A 15,258-nucleotide genomic window follows, 5' to 3' on the forward strand; every position below is an offset into this window, starting at 1 on the left:
GGGATCCCAGCCCACCCCATCCCGTCCCGTCCCGCCTCCAGAGCCGGGGAGCACAGCGCGGGGCAGGGAGCCTTTATTACAGGAAAGCTGCGCAGGGGACAGAGAGGGAGACAAAGGGACCAGGGTTCCCCCCTCAGTCAGTTCTTCAGCTCCCCCAGGCGGAGCCTGGCAAAGTCCGTGGCCAGTTTCAGGGCCTCCTGCAGGCAGCCCACATTCTTGCCTGTTGCCTGGGCAGAGATGTCCTTTCCACCGCCTTTGCCGTCCATCAAGCCAGACACTTCCTGCACCCACTGGCTGGCCTTCAGGCCCTTATTTGCAGTCTCCTGGGCAGGAAAAGAAACCCAGCGGTCAGCACAGCTAGCAATTGCCCTGCCCTATGCCTACCACTCTATTAAGTCTTGACTCTTCCCCTTCCCTATTTGCAGAGCATAACCCCTCTTCCCTCACTTCTGCAGCCTGACAATAAGCCCAAGCACAAAGGCTGTAGTTCTTGCCAAAGCCCAGTCAGTTCTGGCCGTGTAATGTCAGATAGTTCCTGTCTGGAGGCTGCAGCTCCTCCATGGAGGCTCAGGGAGAGGCAACTACACTGTCTTGGCATTACCTGGGGTACTTGACACAGGCAGGTGATCCTGCCAGCTTCGTTATCCACAGCAAAGAGCATAGCAGCAGTCTGGGGGGAATTAGTCTTGAAGAGCTTCAGAGATTCATTCAGGGCCTCGAAGAAAACAAAATCATTATATGACTGCCTCCCTGCACTTGCACCCAGCCCAGCCCCAGCCCCAACAGCACCCACAGAGACCTCAGGGATCAGGAATTGCATTAAACCAGCCAGCAGCACTCTGCAACGCTCCTCCTCCCAAACATCAGCCATCTTCACATTCCTGGCAGCGTAAAAACCTTGGCAGGGGACATAACCCCAAGGCAGGAAGAAGATGCTTTTATTTCCCCACCTTGAGGTATACAGCAATTGGCAGGATCAGCCCTTTGCCTGAGTGTACTGGCTGGAGGGCTGGAGGGGGAAAAGCTCCTCCCAGCAGAATGGAACAGCTGTTCCAAAGGGAGTCAAGAGTACTCAAACACAGCATGAAGAGCCTGCAAGAGTTATCAGACACAGCAGGGAGGGAAGAACCAGGGAGACTGTCACACATTCTATTATTCTCAAGGAGACCATCGTCCCTCACTCACACAGACAGCACAATGCAGCACAGAGCCCCAGGAGTGGGTCCTCTGGTGAGCAAAGCAGTGCTGCTCTGGGTGGATTGGGAACATGCAGCTTCCTGGGCCGCCAGCACTGCCCTCCCATGGGATACACCCTTCTGCCAGGGAAAATGCTGCAACAGCACCCACTGGGAGCAGAAGCGTGGGTATCGTGGTGATGCTGGTGTGCACAGAGAGTGAGCAGGACCAGCTCCAAGACCCTCAGAAAGGAAATTTTAACAGAGCATTAGCCCAGAGTGGTCTAAGCCCAGGTACAACCAGCTCCCACTGCCTGGCACTTACTGGGCTCAGCACTGTGACACAACACAGACAACAGAGCATTCATTCCAACAGAAATCACTTGGAAAAAACTTGTGTGTGGAGGAGGGAAGGAGGAGATTCAGCCCTGGCCAGGGAAGAACTTGAAGCTAGCTGAGCAGAGAGTGCTGGGGGAAGCTCTGCCTGGCCCTGTCCACACCCAGCCCAGGACATCACTCCTGGAGCTGATCTGCAGGGGCCACAAGCATCATGACCTTCATGGCTCAGCAGAGCTGCTGCTCTCAGTCCTTTAAGTGCATTTCAGTGTTGTGACTGCTGCAGGATGAGTCTTACCTGGGACACAATGGGATTTCTGCTGGGCTTCCTATCTACCAGCATGGCTGGAAATTCAGCAAGTGGTCAAAACCCCACCACCTCTGGAAGCCCATGTGCCAGTCAGGAGGTGAGACACAAGAGAATATTCCAGTGGTCTCTTCCCCTTCTCAGGGATGGCAGGTGGCAAGAGGGACAGCTCTGTAGCACTGAACCACCTCCCCAAGTGATGAAAGACCACCCAGCTGCTCCTCAGGCAGAGGAAGGTTGCTGAGGACAGATCAGACTTTCCCATACCTTTGCTGAGGCTCCATTTTCCATTTCCATGATGACCCATGGCTGGTTAGGGTGACTCTCAATAACTTGCTTGGTCTTCTCCAGTACCTGAGGACAACAGTGGTCAGCCACTAAACCATCCACACTGTGTATGGACACAAGAACCACCTGGGTAGAGCAGGGACAGAGATCCTCAAGCTCCCCAAACACACCCACAGCCCAGCCTGGAGCAGCCTCACACTATGAAGCCAGGAGGAATATACTCTGACAGGCAGGTATGTGGCCTGCAAGACACCATGTTGAGCATGATTCCTCCTCCAGAAAGCTCCAGTGGGATCCAGGAGGAAGCCTGCACCCAGAGGCACTGTTTGGGCAGGAACAGGCTGCCATGCTTCAACCCAGGGAACAGGCACAGAAGTAATTCTACTTCAGGAGGCAGTAGAAGCTGGAAGCCTGAACAGCATGAGGGGCACTCCCACACATCAATTCTCCTCCATCCTGGACATTAACAGAGCTCCCAAATGAGCTCCCCACAGCCCTCCCACACTGTCCTTTATTCCAGCCCAGAGCTCACTCTTTTCTGGATGTCAGCTTTGCTTGCTCGGTCCAGGTCATCCATGACCTTCTTCAGTGCTTTAACAGCCTCTCTCAGTTCATCTTTCTGCCACTGTGGGATAATAGCAGTGGCCAGAGTCTGCAAAAGAGGAGCAGGTAGAGAAGGTTAAAGGCACCTTGGCAGGAGATGCAGCACCTCATTGACTCTGCCTCAGCTGGCAGAGCCCAGCAAGCTCCACTCCTCTCCCAATGACCTGAGGAAACAGGTGCTGGCTGCAGCACCCATGGAATGCAGGGCTGCTGGGACAGAAGAAGGAAGGGGAACTCAGGTCACATTAATACCCAGTTCTGGCAATCAAGGTCCCTTTCACTTTGGGGAGGCAGAGCACTGCTATCATCCTCACCTCACTGAGATCTGTGATCTCCTTCTGCACGTCTTTGTTGGGAGCTGTCTGGACCTTCACCTTGGCCTCCAGGGCTGACAGCAGTTTCCTGAGGCTGTCGACTTTCCTGAGGGCCTAGGAGGATAAAATCTGAGTTAAATCAAGCTGGAAGATTGAGCAGGCTGGGCTTTTGGTCACCCCAGAGTGCAAAGAGGTGAGGAATGCTGGAATCCCCCAGGATGGGACTTAGTAACTCTTGGAAAGCCACAGGGCCAAAGCAGGCAGCACCTGACCAGAACCAGGGTGTGATGATGGCACATGGGCTCCAGGTCTCTTTCCTTTGCCAGGATTGCCAAGATCCCCCCAAAAGAAAAATCATCTCCCCCATGAAACCCCTTTCTCCCACTTTAGGGAGCACCAGCCCACCTCCAAGTCACTACCTCCTGCAGCAGAGGAGTGGATTCTCAGACTTCACCACTCTCCTGCTGGCCCTGCCAGCTGCTGAGAGCTCTACATTGGCAGCCACTCTGAAAAGCAACCTGAGCTAACTCTGGAGCCACCCCACACACCCACCCAGGTTTGTCTGCCACAACACCTGCAGCTGAGACTTCCCTCTCTCTTCCCCACTCTGACTGTAGTACAGCCAGGGTCTTCAGAACAGTCTTTGGCAACAGCAGCACCCTTTTCCATGAGTCCCTCAGAGGATATTGTGCAAATTTGAACAAAATGAACTTTGGCACAGGGTTAATAGGTGGAATTTCACAGAGGACCTCTCCTGCCTACCCTTACCTTCCGAGCTTCAGCCCCAGTGACTGCAACTATCCTCCGAATGCCTTTAGCAATTGCTTCTTCTGAAACAATCACAAAGGGGCCAGCATGGCTGGAGTTCTGCAAGTGCCTTTGGAAAGAACCCAGACAGACCCACAAGAGAGAGTTAGAAGTCCACTTCTCAACTCAGCAAGAATCAGCAAAGAAATAAGACAACCATCCTGCCAGAGAAATGCAGCAGTGTGGGGACAGGCAGAAAAAACAACCAGTGCTGAAAGCAAATGAGTGAGGAAAGGGTGGCAAGACCTGTGCTCCCAGCACTACCAGAGACCCTGCGTGAGGGCAGGGGCAATACAGGCAGTGTCCTGCCTGCAAAAGGTAATTTTAAAGAGTGATTGACTCAGGACTGGGAATGCAAAGGCACATCATCACCACCACCTCCATCTCTGCCCTGGCTCTCCCCAGTGTATGCTCATGACACAAGCTCAAGCTCCACAGGAACTCCTTTCAGCCACCCTGGTACCTTCCCCAGCCTCTCCAGGTACTCACGTCCCTCCGCAGAACTCAATAGAGGTGATGGAGCCCCCAGGGCCAGAGGGGTCAGCCAGCAGCTCCTCCACAGGGATGCCAATGGAAACCACACGCACAGGATCGGGGTAGGTCTCATCAAAAACTGCCCGAAGTCCTTGGATAGCTTTGGCTTCTGCAAGAGGGCAGTCCTTGGCATACACAGTCTGCAGGGACAGCAAAGGGATGCAGGTAAGAGCCAGTCATGTCAGCTGTGACTGAGGGCCCACATTCCCAGGAAATATCTTCCTCTGAAAGATCCTAGAGGTGTAGTTTTATGCCTTACCTGAGCTGGGGCTTGTTGAGCTACAAGAATCACAAAATTATTAAAAGACATCTCATCTTCAAAACTCCCAATACCACCTTCTCAGATTCCCTGTGTGTTACTGCACATGCAAATGGTTCCAAGCACAGATTCCAGGGTCCTTCAGGGTCGGCTCTGACACTTGGCACCAGACAGAGCAATTCTCCTGCCATTGGGAACACATCACTGGGTTGCCTGGGTGTATGCTGTAAATCCACCCAGGCCTGCAAAACTATTCTGCCAAACTTCCCAGCTCTTGCAGCTGATGTGACACTACTGCAGGCGTGGGAACACTTCAACCCTACAGAGGGCTTGAAACCAATGAACCAAACAATCCATATGGGGTTTTCCCACTCAAAACCCTCCAAGGTGATGGCAATCTGTGCACAGTACTGCACCAACAGCTCAGAATCCTCCTGTGCATGCCCAACTCCTAGCATCCCAGATCATCCAAAACAAGGACTCAAGGCATACAATGTGTCACCCATACCCACCTTTGACTCCTCGATCATCTGGTTGGCAATCCCCTCAACTTTCTTGACTTCCTGTGTGGACAGGGCTCCCTTGGCCGTGAAGTCGAAGCGCAGGCGGTCGGGAGCCACCAGGGAGCCCCTCTGGTCAGCCTCCCCCAGCACGGAGCGCAGGGCGAAGTTGAGGATGTGGGTGGCCGTGTGGTTGCTCATGACCGGCCTCCGCCTGGCCTGAGGGAGGAAGCCACTGTTGGATGGGGTCCCACACCCCAGAGCCACAACCACCTCCAGCAGCTGAAGGGGAGGTTAATGCCCTGCTCCAACAGAATCCTAGTCTAGCTCAGGACACCAGAAACAACTGAAGCAACTGGCACTTGCTGCCTTGGAGCTTCAGCTACAGGAGTTACCCACCAAATCTGTGTGTGGCTTTTTTCCTGGCAGTTCCCTTGTTTGGCCTGTGTGGAAAGGGGCCAAGGACAGATAAGGACACAGATAACTAACCTCTGTTCCTCAGCAGGGAAAAGCACTTCAAGATGGAAGCCTTCCCTCTTCCTCTAAATGTGCTGCCTCTATAGGGAAGGGAAATTCATCAGGCTGACTGTGCTCAACCCAGCACTCACTCAGCAAGCTGAGCCCACAGGAGCAACATCTGGACTGGGGCAGACAGACCAGGCTCTCTGCTGTTGTCCCCACACGGTGGAGCACCACACATGTTCTCCCTGCAAGTCCCAAAATGACCCAAATGACCCAAAACATATGACCCAAAATGTGTTTCTGCCTATGACCAGCAAACCCAGCAAGAGTGGCTGAGCTAGCTGGGCACTATCTGCCTTATGGTAGGAGAAAGCCAGGTGTGAAGCAAGAGAGACTTGGAGTCAGCCAGACACTGGTTGATTGTGTGATACAGGGAGAGCAGGACGCAAACATCAGGCCCTCAGAGTGGCACTGATGAAAAGAAACAAGACAAAATCCAGAAACAAAATCCAGAGAAATGAGAAATCCAGAGAAAAGCCCATGTGTTACACCATGTTTTAACTCACCTCATCAATAGTCAGGTGGACCTGATCTCCTACTTTCAAGCTCCCATACAGAGTTCCTATGTGGAGCACGTAGCCTCCCCGGACCTGAACGTTCTTCACAGTAAATTCTGTTTTCTGTACAAAGAGGGAAATGGCCCATGTGAGCAGGGGAGACATCCAGCCAGAAGTCTGAGTTGCAACTGGAAAGGTCTCAGCTGAGAGCCAGACTGGTGTGTGTGCTGGAGAAAGCTGAGTGTCCCTAGGCACAGCACACAGCAAAGCAGAGAAGTGAATGAAGGTGAGGCACAGTTATGGGGCACAGAAAGAGCTCCTCACCTCAGCTTCAGAGCACTGCCCTTGGGCTTGGCAATCCCAGCACCACCACCACAGGCACCCACATTCTGGTGACAGTAGCACAGAACTGAGCTCCTTAAGGAGCAAGGGGAACAAAACCCCAGCACATCCATGCTGCACCCCCAGAAAGGAACCCTGTGCAATGCGCGACATCTGACACGGATGGGAAATTGCTGGAGCTTGCCTGGCCCCTTCTCCCCTCTGCCCAGGCCCCGAGTCAGACTGAGCCTAGCAAAAGGCTCTCAGGCCCACTCACATCCTCCCTGCTGTCGTCATCCTTGACCATGTAGCCCTGGTCGTAGATCTGCCCCCCCTGCTCGGCGTAGAAGCAGGTCCGATCCAGCACTATGCCGCACTCCTGGCCAGTGGAAACCTCCTCCACAAACGTCTTCTCCCTGCGGATGGCTTTCACTGTGGCCACGAGGCTCCCGAAATCTGCCACCAGGAGGACAGGCAGTGTCAGTTAAAGGAAAACCTTGTAGACACCACATGGGAGCAGAATGTTATAGCAACACCTCCCAGTTATTGCAGGAGCTCATGGCACAAACCCCCACACATTTGCAGGGGATAAGGAGAGAGGACAGTTAGTTGGAAATTTCCTTTAGTGCCCTCCAAGGCAGGGACTGTCACTGCCTTCCACACCTATGCAGCAAAATCAACAGCACATATGGCTATGAGCCTGCAGCCTCCTGAATCTCCATCAAATCAAAAAACTAGCAGAAGAGCCAGAGCAAGCAAGCCAAGGACCCTCCAACAGGCCAAGCAGAAACTGCAGTCTCCTGCAGCACTGGCAAAGGAGCAGCTGAGAAACACCAACAGAGGAGTGTGGAGACATAAAGCTGCAGGAACAGGAATTCCCTTAATTTGGCAACAGCAGTACAGTAGCCCCTGAACAGTCTGTCGTCCTTCTCTGCTCAATAGAAACAAGCAGACTATTCACCTGCACAGCCTCCCAGTTCCAACTCCATGTCCCAGGAAAGGGGAGCCCAGAGGTACATGCCAGGGAAGGTTTAGTAGCAGAATAGGACTGTGAGAAGGTTTTTCATACCATAGGTACCACTTGGATCTGAAGCATAGTTGTATTTTGGTGAATCATCTGTCACCTCCAGCCCTCGGGCTCTCAGCTCTTCAATGGCATAGATGTCCAGCATGAGGAGATCTTCCCCTCCAGCACCCTTGCCCTGGGATTTGAGCTGCCAAGGAACAAGGTTTGAGAAATGACCTGCCAAATACCAAGGTTTAAGAAACACCAATGCATGCCAGCCTAGCTGCACATCTCGCTCACATCCCTCAGCACCCCGATTTAGAGCTCTCCCTGGGAAGCTGTCTGCCAGCACCTGGAGTGTGCCAATTTTTCTGGCTTCAGAGCATCCAGTTCCAGCATGCAGACCAAGTGGGCCTGAGCCCAGCAAGGACAAGGCAAGTACCCAGCCGGTCAACGCCACTCACTGATGCTGCTGTAAACATACTGGGAAATGCACCCAAGGTGCAGGCCTGCCTGGATACTGAGCCTTAGACAGGGAATATCTTCCCTAACCAGAACAGGACAGCAGAAGTGCTCCCAGCACTCCACTCTCTCTGTCTGAAGGCTGAGCTCAAGGTTCTAGGCCTTGCTAGTGAGCAGAACCAATCCCAGCTGTACAGAATAAACATGTCCCACAGCAACTGCAGTTGTCCTGGATTTTCCCACAGGAAAAACTATGAGGCATATGGGGTGTGAGCAGACTCAGTGAGAAAGGAGCAACTCATGACTGAAAACTGAAAGGAAGGGAATTCTACCTGCCCACTCATAAACTAGCTTCCCCTGGAGCTGTTACCCACCTGAGCATTTTTCCGCTCTTCTTCAAAGCCCTCCATGTCTACAACAAGGCCCTTCTCCTCTGCAATCAGCCCAGTGAGATCCGCAGGGAAACCATAGGTGTCATACAGCAGCCAGGCAGTGTCACCTGCAGAGAAAGGGCAAAGCAGTCACCTCTCATGTTCCATGAGACACTGCTCCCTTCCCTGCTCCCCCACCATAGCTCTGAGCTATGGCAGGACAATGAACAGGTCTGGAGAATGTGAACATCCAAAAGGCTCCTCCCTGGCAGCACAGAGATGTGTGTCTGGGCAGCTTAGAAACCTCAGCAAGCGAGCACAAGCCAGAGGAGAGACAGGTGGTTCAGCTCTAACAGATGTCCTCTGACTCCAACTTCGTCTCCCTACCACCTTCCACCACCTCTAATTTTCCTACCCTTTCCCTTCCCCCAACATCCCTAAGCCCTTATGTAATCCCAGATAACAAATGCCTTTTGCTGTATCCAGACAGAACTCACAGCCTTACCAGGAATGACTTTACTGTCCCCAAGGCTCTGGATCTTCCTGTCCAGGATGCGACGGCCTCTGCTCAGTGTTTTCAGGAACTGATCCTCTTCTTCATTGATAATGTCCTTTACCATATCTGGGTCCTTCTTCAGCTCAGGAAAGGCATCTCCCTGCAGACCCAGGAGGAGGAGCCCTTCAACATGGAGATCTGCACACCTCAGCAGAGGAAGTCTTAAGCAGATAGAGTGGAATAGGAGAACTTACCAGTGACTGCACCACCACATCAACCAGAGTAGCAAAGAAACCCTTGGGGGCATTGAGCTTCTCATGGGAGTAGCGCACAGCCCGTCGGAGAATCCGCCTCAGCACGTACCTAGGGAATAGCAGAGCCCCCCCTGTAAATGTTACACATCTGAGCTGTTCTCAGGGGCTCCACCAGCATCCACCTACCAGCACCCCCTCCCAGGACCAAGAGCATAGGGTTTTCTCCTCTCATTTTCCCTCATGGCAGCAGCAAGGCACAGGTGAGGTGCTAGGCCCCAGCTCCATGACCCACATTCACTGTGTGCTTATGGAGACCCCTGGCACCTGCAGCACAGCCCCCCAGCCCAAAATTCCTTGCTTTTTCAACAGCAACAGTGCACCAAGCTGGGCTTTGTGACTTTCTGCCCACAGTCATCTTATCTGGGGGCTGGCACAGCAGCAATGGTGCTCACAAGAACCTTCAGACTCGTGCATCATGTGGGTGTGAACCTTACTACAGCCATTCAAGCATCAAATATCTGAGCAAACACTCTGCTACCCACTGCTTTAATGATGAATCCAAAGAGATCCCAGAGACACAGGAGTTCCCAGAGCCTTGGGGGAAACCTTGCAGAACAGAATGGAAGTGATGACAATGCAGCAGCTCCTTCTTACCCTCTGCCAGTGTTGTCAGGCCTGCCCCCGTCCGAGAGGGCCAGGGTGATGGTCCGTGCATGGTCAGCCAGCACACGGTAGGCCATGTCTATTCCATCAGCATCCTCGGCCCCAACCTGCCCCAGGTACGGCCTGGCACCTGTGCCCTGTGCAGAGGAGAAGGCAGTGGGCACAGGGTACAGTTACTGACAGTGGCACTGTGGCAGAATCACAGGGGAGGGCCTCAGAAGCCAAGCCAACCCCACCACCCACAGCCACAGGAGAATATTCCTTGTGGAAAGAGGCAACACAGTGAACCTAGGAGAGGCACAGAGGGCTCTGCATGGTGCCACAGCCCACATCTCAATGGCCAAAAGTTCTCCAAACCAGAGGCAAGAAAATCCAATTTATTCCATCATTAAGAGCCCAAAAGAAAGGAAGAGGGAGAGTACAGGGAAATCATTTGTTTTGCACATTGGCTCAAGGACTCCAACCTGGCATAACCTGCCCAGCCAAGAAACCTTTCAATTTCTGTCACATGGGAGATGATCCCAGCTTTTCTCTTTTAGGATGCTTTTATCCACACCCTAGGGAAAGATACTGCTGTAACCATGCACTGCTTGCACATGGTGCAAACCTCCAGCCATGGGCACAGTCCCTCCAGCCAGGCTCCCTGAACATGGCAGGAAGGCAGAGAAGGACACAAGGGCTGTGTCCATTCTCTAGCCAGTGGACTTAACACTGAAAAAAGGCAGCTCTCCAATTCCAACTCAGAGAATCTGCCTTAGCACATACCTAGGGAATAGCAGAGCCCCCCATGCAAATGTTTGCTGGTGAGCTTGGCACCTCATTCCTTAGAGGTAGCAGGAGCCTGGGCTCTTCTCCCTGCATTTTATCCAGCATGATCTAGAGTCAGGAAGCTCTGCCTCCTCCACAGAGGTAAAAAAAATCACTGCACACAGAACTTCCAGCATGGGACCACGTTACCCATGCTGGACAATGGACAATGCAGCAACAGCACGCAGGTTCTGCCAGTGACTGTTGTGGTTTATGGCAAAGCACTCCTGGCTAAGGGAATTTTCTACAGATCAGCATGTTGCAGGTGTGAGGCTGAAGGACAAATTGATTCTGGGTTAGCAGTACCATGTGCTCTCTAGCATGTGGCAAAAAGATGGCACTTGGCCATGTTGGACTGCAGAGTATCTCCCACAGGGAGAGGACCATGGAGTGTCCATCAGGACAGTTCACAGAAACTGGGAAAGCTGCACCACTCACTGTCCTGTTTTCCCCTGGAAAGATGTCCCAGGGCAGCAATCACTGTGCCAGCCTGGGTTCCTACCTCAGCAAAGTGCGAATGTGTGGGCTCACAGAAGTTGGGAAAGCAGAGACCACCCTGTCCAACCAGTCCCATACATCTCCCCAAGAATTCAGGGAATGGATGCAGCTAGGTCAGGCTTCAGTTCATACCTTTTGGATGGCTTCAAAGTAAGGAAGGAAAAGGTCAGTGTCATAGTTGGACATCTTGTTCTGCAGCACAGAAACCAGCCTCTCCAGGCCCATCCCAGTATCAATACTTTTCTTAGGAAGGGGTTTCAGTGTCCCATCAGCTTCCCTGCCAAAGAAAGATGAGATGTTATGGATGGAGGCTCTGCAGGGGGAACCCCATTTCTCTCTTAGTCTCTGTAAGATTTAGTTCCATCAGATTTGTGACCCAGGCCCATACACAAGCCACACAAAGGACAAATTTGATAAAATACAGTTAACAAGACCCTCAGCAGCAACTTAGACCCAGAGCAGACAATAACTTATTTCCTACTGAACACTTGGCAGATAAACAGACAAAATATTCTCAGTTTGTCCCAAAAGCAGCGTGACCAGCCCGTTCTGTAACAGTGGGTAAGGGGACAGAGCATGACAAAGTGCTCAGCTGCTGGATAACTGGGAACTGCGAGTAAGCCACGGGCAGCTGAACGAACACACAGCCCAAGCAGCCTCCCAAACTGAGCTGGAGCCACCTGGCTCACCTGGAAGCTGGAAGAAGGTCTGGCTCACCTATTGAACTGTATGAACACCAGGTTCCAGATCTCCAGGACGTTGGGGTCATCCTGATTGACCAAGTGTGAAGCATCTCTGTCCCCAATCCGGTCATAGTGGATCTCGCTGCAAGGGCCACAGGGGCCGGTGTCTCCCATTTCCCAGAAGTTATCCTTCATATTGCCAGGCAGAATCCTGCCCTCAGCCAGCCTGTAAGAAGAATTTTTTCCTAATATCCAAGCCAAATAAATTACTATTGCTCATCAAAACAGGCACCTTCCTCGGTGAAAGGCCTTACCCCAAATCCAACCAGATCTGCTTGCACTCCAGGTCTGGCTGCAGTCCTGCAGCCTCATTTCCACCAAAGTAAGTGACATAGAGTCTTTCAGCAGGAATGCCAAACTCCTTGGTGAGAAGTTCCAGTGCAAGTTTACAAGCAAGTTCCTGCAGAAGGAAACATGAGGTCAGCAAGTGAATGCAAAGACAACTTGTCTTCAACATCCAAAGTACTGACTACTGTAGGTATCAGCAGCTGATAACTTTCTGACTTTTGACATAAGAAAGAGAAAAATTAATACATCCAGTGAAGAGGGCACAAGAAACATCTCACATGACTGTCTTGATGCAGCCAAGTTAAGGCCTAGCATGTTCACTGCCTCCAAAAATGCTTTTAATTCTGACTTTGAATACTACACTAGCAAGAAGCTTGGGAAAGGAAGTCATTATTGTATGATCACTCCTGTTCGAAGGTGAGTCATAGCTGCATATGACGCAGACATAGCTGCATATGATGCATAGCTGCATATGATGCAGACATGTTAGTCCCCACATCTCCAGGACAGACACTAAAATCTCCACCTGAAGACTCCAAACTAGCAGAGGTAATTTAATCAGCTTTGTAAACCTTAAGTAATTAATCTCAATTAACCTCAAGCTGCAGGGTTGGGGCAGCTTCCAAACTCATTTATTCCAAAGGAGCCACAAGCACCTCTTTGCCAACATATTCTCTTTCCTCTTGGCAACTGCTCTGCTGAGCTCATAGAGATGGATAAATCTGCGCAAGAGATTCAGAGCTGCACCCAGACTGTTTTACCTTGAAATAATCCCCAAAGGACCAGGACCCCAACATCTCAAAGAAGGTGTGGTGGTACACATCTTTGCCCACATCATCCAGGTCGTTGTGCTTGCCCCCTGCTCGGATGCACTTCTGAGTGTTGGTGGCTCTGCTCAGCTTAGCAAGCGGGTGTGAGGGGTCGATGGTATTGAGGAAGATGGGTTTGAACTGCAAGGAGAGAAAAAGGACAAGTGAACTGCTAGAAAAGCTGAGAAACTGAGGAAAGCACTCAGAACCTGTTTTCAAATGTTGCAAGCAACAGCAAGGCAGTAAGTGTCATGATATCACTAGTCTGAACATACCCAAAGCACTTCCAGAAACAAACCTGCTGCTCCTGTCCATGAGAAGGCTGCCTAGAACTCAGCACTCACACACACACACAGGTGTTCCTAAAGCCCACCAAACCCCAGGCCTTCCAAAGGGACTATAAGCTGTCAGATTGCCAGCTGTCCAAAATAAAAAACTGGGTGCTGATCTGCAGCACAGCCCTTGCAGCATCCCAGTCTCAACCGCTCTTCAAAGACACCGTTATTCATTCGTGCCAGGACTGCTGTGGTACCAAGGGTCAAGGAAACGAGACTGGCAGAGCTCTCACCAGAGGAACCTGTTCCAGTGCTCTTGCCAATTTTGTGAGAGCATAGAGGACTCCAGAGGACACACCACCCATCTCTCTGTGACCAGAAGGAAGGTGGAATAAACAACAATTTTTCCAACAGCTCTGCAAACAGCTTCACAGGTTCCAACAGGGTATGTTTGTAGGACTGCAGTGCCAGCAAGGGAATCCTACCTGATTCATACCAGCATTGGCAAAGAGCAGTGTGGGGTCATCCAGGGGGATTGTGGAAGATGAGTGCACATAGGTGTGCTGGTTTTCCCTGAAGAAGTCAATGAACCGTTGCCGGATCTGGCTGGCAGCGAGCGGGGTCTCCATCTGGAAGCTGGAAGTTGCCACTGTCCAAAACAAGTGGCAGGAAAGTGGCAAAACCTTGGTGCAGTCTGAATAAATGAAAACAAACAACACTGATGTGTTGTCAGCTCAAGGCGAACATCAAGATCATTGTCTCCAACTCCTGAAAGGGTCTCCCCACATTGTTAAGTACTCACTGAAACTTCTGTTCAACCATCAATCTGCCCCAAAAATGTGATGGCCCAAGCTGAAATTTCCTCTCCCCCAAATTCCCTGATTTCTGGGGCTCTACCTCAAGTTGCCTGTTGTTTGAAAACACATTGTTATAAAGTATCCAACTCACATGGATACTAAACTTAGTAAGTTGTGTTTGCCTTACTGGGGACAGAGGGAGGACTGCCAAGTAAGTCACCAAAGCATTCAAGGGGATTAAATGCAGAGTGAGGAGACATCATTACAGCTTTCCACTATTTAAAGGGTCTTATAAAAATTATGGACAGCAACTTTTTACATGGGCAGGTAATGATATCACAGTTTTAAGGGGGAACACTTTTAAACTAGAAAATTAGAGATTTAGGTTAGATATTAGGAAGGAATTATTCCCTGCGTGGGTGGTGAAGACCTGGCACAGGTTGCCAAGAGAAGATGTGGCTTCCCCATCCTTGAAGTGTTCAAGGCCAGGTGGGATGGGGCTTGGAGCAGCATTGTGTAGTGAAAGGTGTCCCTCCCTATGGCAGGGGTGTTAGAATCAGGTGGGCTTTAAGGTACCTTCCAATCCAAACCCTTCTGTGATTCAATGACTACACCATAGAACAGCCAAGTTTGAAAATGACCTCTGAATATAGCCTCGTCCACCCTCCCTGCGCAAAGTACAGCCAGCTGCGTGCCCGGAAGGCTTCCTTGAGGGGACCCACATCCCTACATGCACACCAGAGGCAAGTGACAGCCTGGAGGGCAGCACCGCCCGTGTCCTACGGGCACACAGGACTGTCCCTGACAGCTCAGCGCAATGCGGATCCAGGGAGGGAGGCGAGTTCCCAGCAGCCTGCTGCGGCGCGGAGAGACGGGAACTCCCCGCAGGAGCAAGGCCTGGGAGCACTCACAGCACACAATCAATTGGGCTGGAAAAGTCCTCTCAGATCATCGAGTCCAACCTCGATGCTGCAGGAGGGAAGGACCCGAGGTGGGGAGAACCAAGCACAGCAGCGGCCCCAGGCCCTATCAGAGCCTCTGCCCAGACACAGCCGCTCTCCAGTGCCTGAGGAACGCTGAGGGCACCGCGGTGTCCGGCAGCGCCGCCCGGCATCCCCCCGCGGGCCCGCGTGGGGCGCGACCAGCGCACCGTCACCCTCCCGCCCTGCCCTCTCCGTGCCCCTCTTCCCCTATGCCCGCGGGTCCCGGCGGGGCCATGGAAGCCAAACCCAGCAGCCGGAGCTCCCCAGCCCCCTCGGGCCGTACCTGCGCGCCCACCGCCGCCCCTCGCTGCGCTCCTCCGGCCGCGCCGCAGCGCCGCTCCGC

General features: G+C 52.2%; 1 protein-coding gene across 1 annotated transcript; it reads right to left on the reverse strand.

Moving 5' to 3' along the window:
• Positions 1-57: 57 nt before the first annotated feature.
• On the reverse strand, positions 58-15,258 carry AARS1 (alanyl-tRNA synthetase 1). Its single transcript, XM_036390353.2, has 21 exons — positions 15,199-15,258; positions 13,621-13,829; positions 12,813-13,001; positions 12,018-12,163; positions 11,738-11,929; positions 11,153-11,297; positions 9,707-9,852; positions 9,053-9,161; positions 8,808-8,958; positions 8,306-8,430; positions 7,533-7,677; positions 6,741-6,919; positions 6,152-6,265; positions 5,136-5,342; positions 4,320-4,504; positions 3,792-3,900; positions 3,024-3,137; positions 2,639-2,758; positions 2,086-2,172; positions 602-715; positions 58-323 (listed from the first exon to the last, which is right to left on the reverse strand). Exons 2-21 carry the CDS (start codon positions 13,762-13,764, stop codon positions 138-140), a joined length of 2,907 nt encoding a protein of 968 aa, XP_036246246.1. The 5' UTR covers positions 13,765-13,829; positions 15,199-15,258; the 3' UTR covers positions 58-137.

This window comes from Molothrus ater, chromosome 12, assembly GCF_012460135.2.
Source record: "Molothrus ater isolate BHLD 08-10-18 breed brown headed cowbird chromosome 12, BPBGC_Mater_1.1, whole genome shotgun sequence".
NCBI classification, from domain to species: domain Eukaryota; kingdom Metazoa; phylum Chordata; class Aves; order Passeriformes; family Icteridae; genus Molothrus; species Molothrus ater.

Bases quoted from the DNA above. Each gene is read 5' to 3' on its own strand.
- AARS1 (XM_036390353.2), bottom strand. From the start codon at position 13,764: ATGGAGACCCCGCTCGCTGCCAGCCAGATCCGGCAACGGTTCATTGAC. The intron at 11,930-12,017 runs GTAAGGCCTTTC...TTCTTCTTACAG, and splicing joins CAGATCTGGTTGGATTTGGG to GCTGGCTGAGGGCAGGATTC. The intron at 6,920-7,532 runs GTATGAAAAACC...TCCTGGTGGCAG, and splicing joins AGATCCAAGTGGTACCTATG to ATTTCGGGAGCCTCGTGGCC.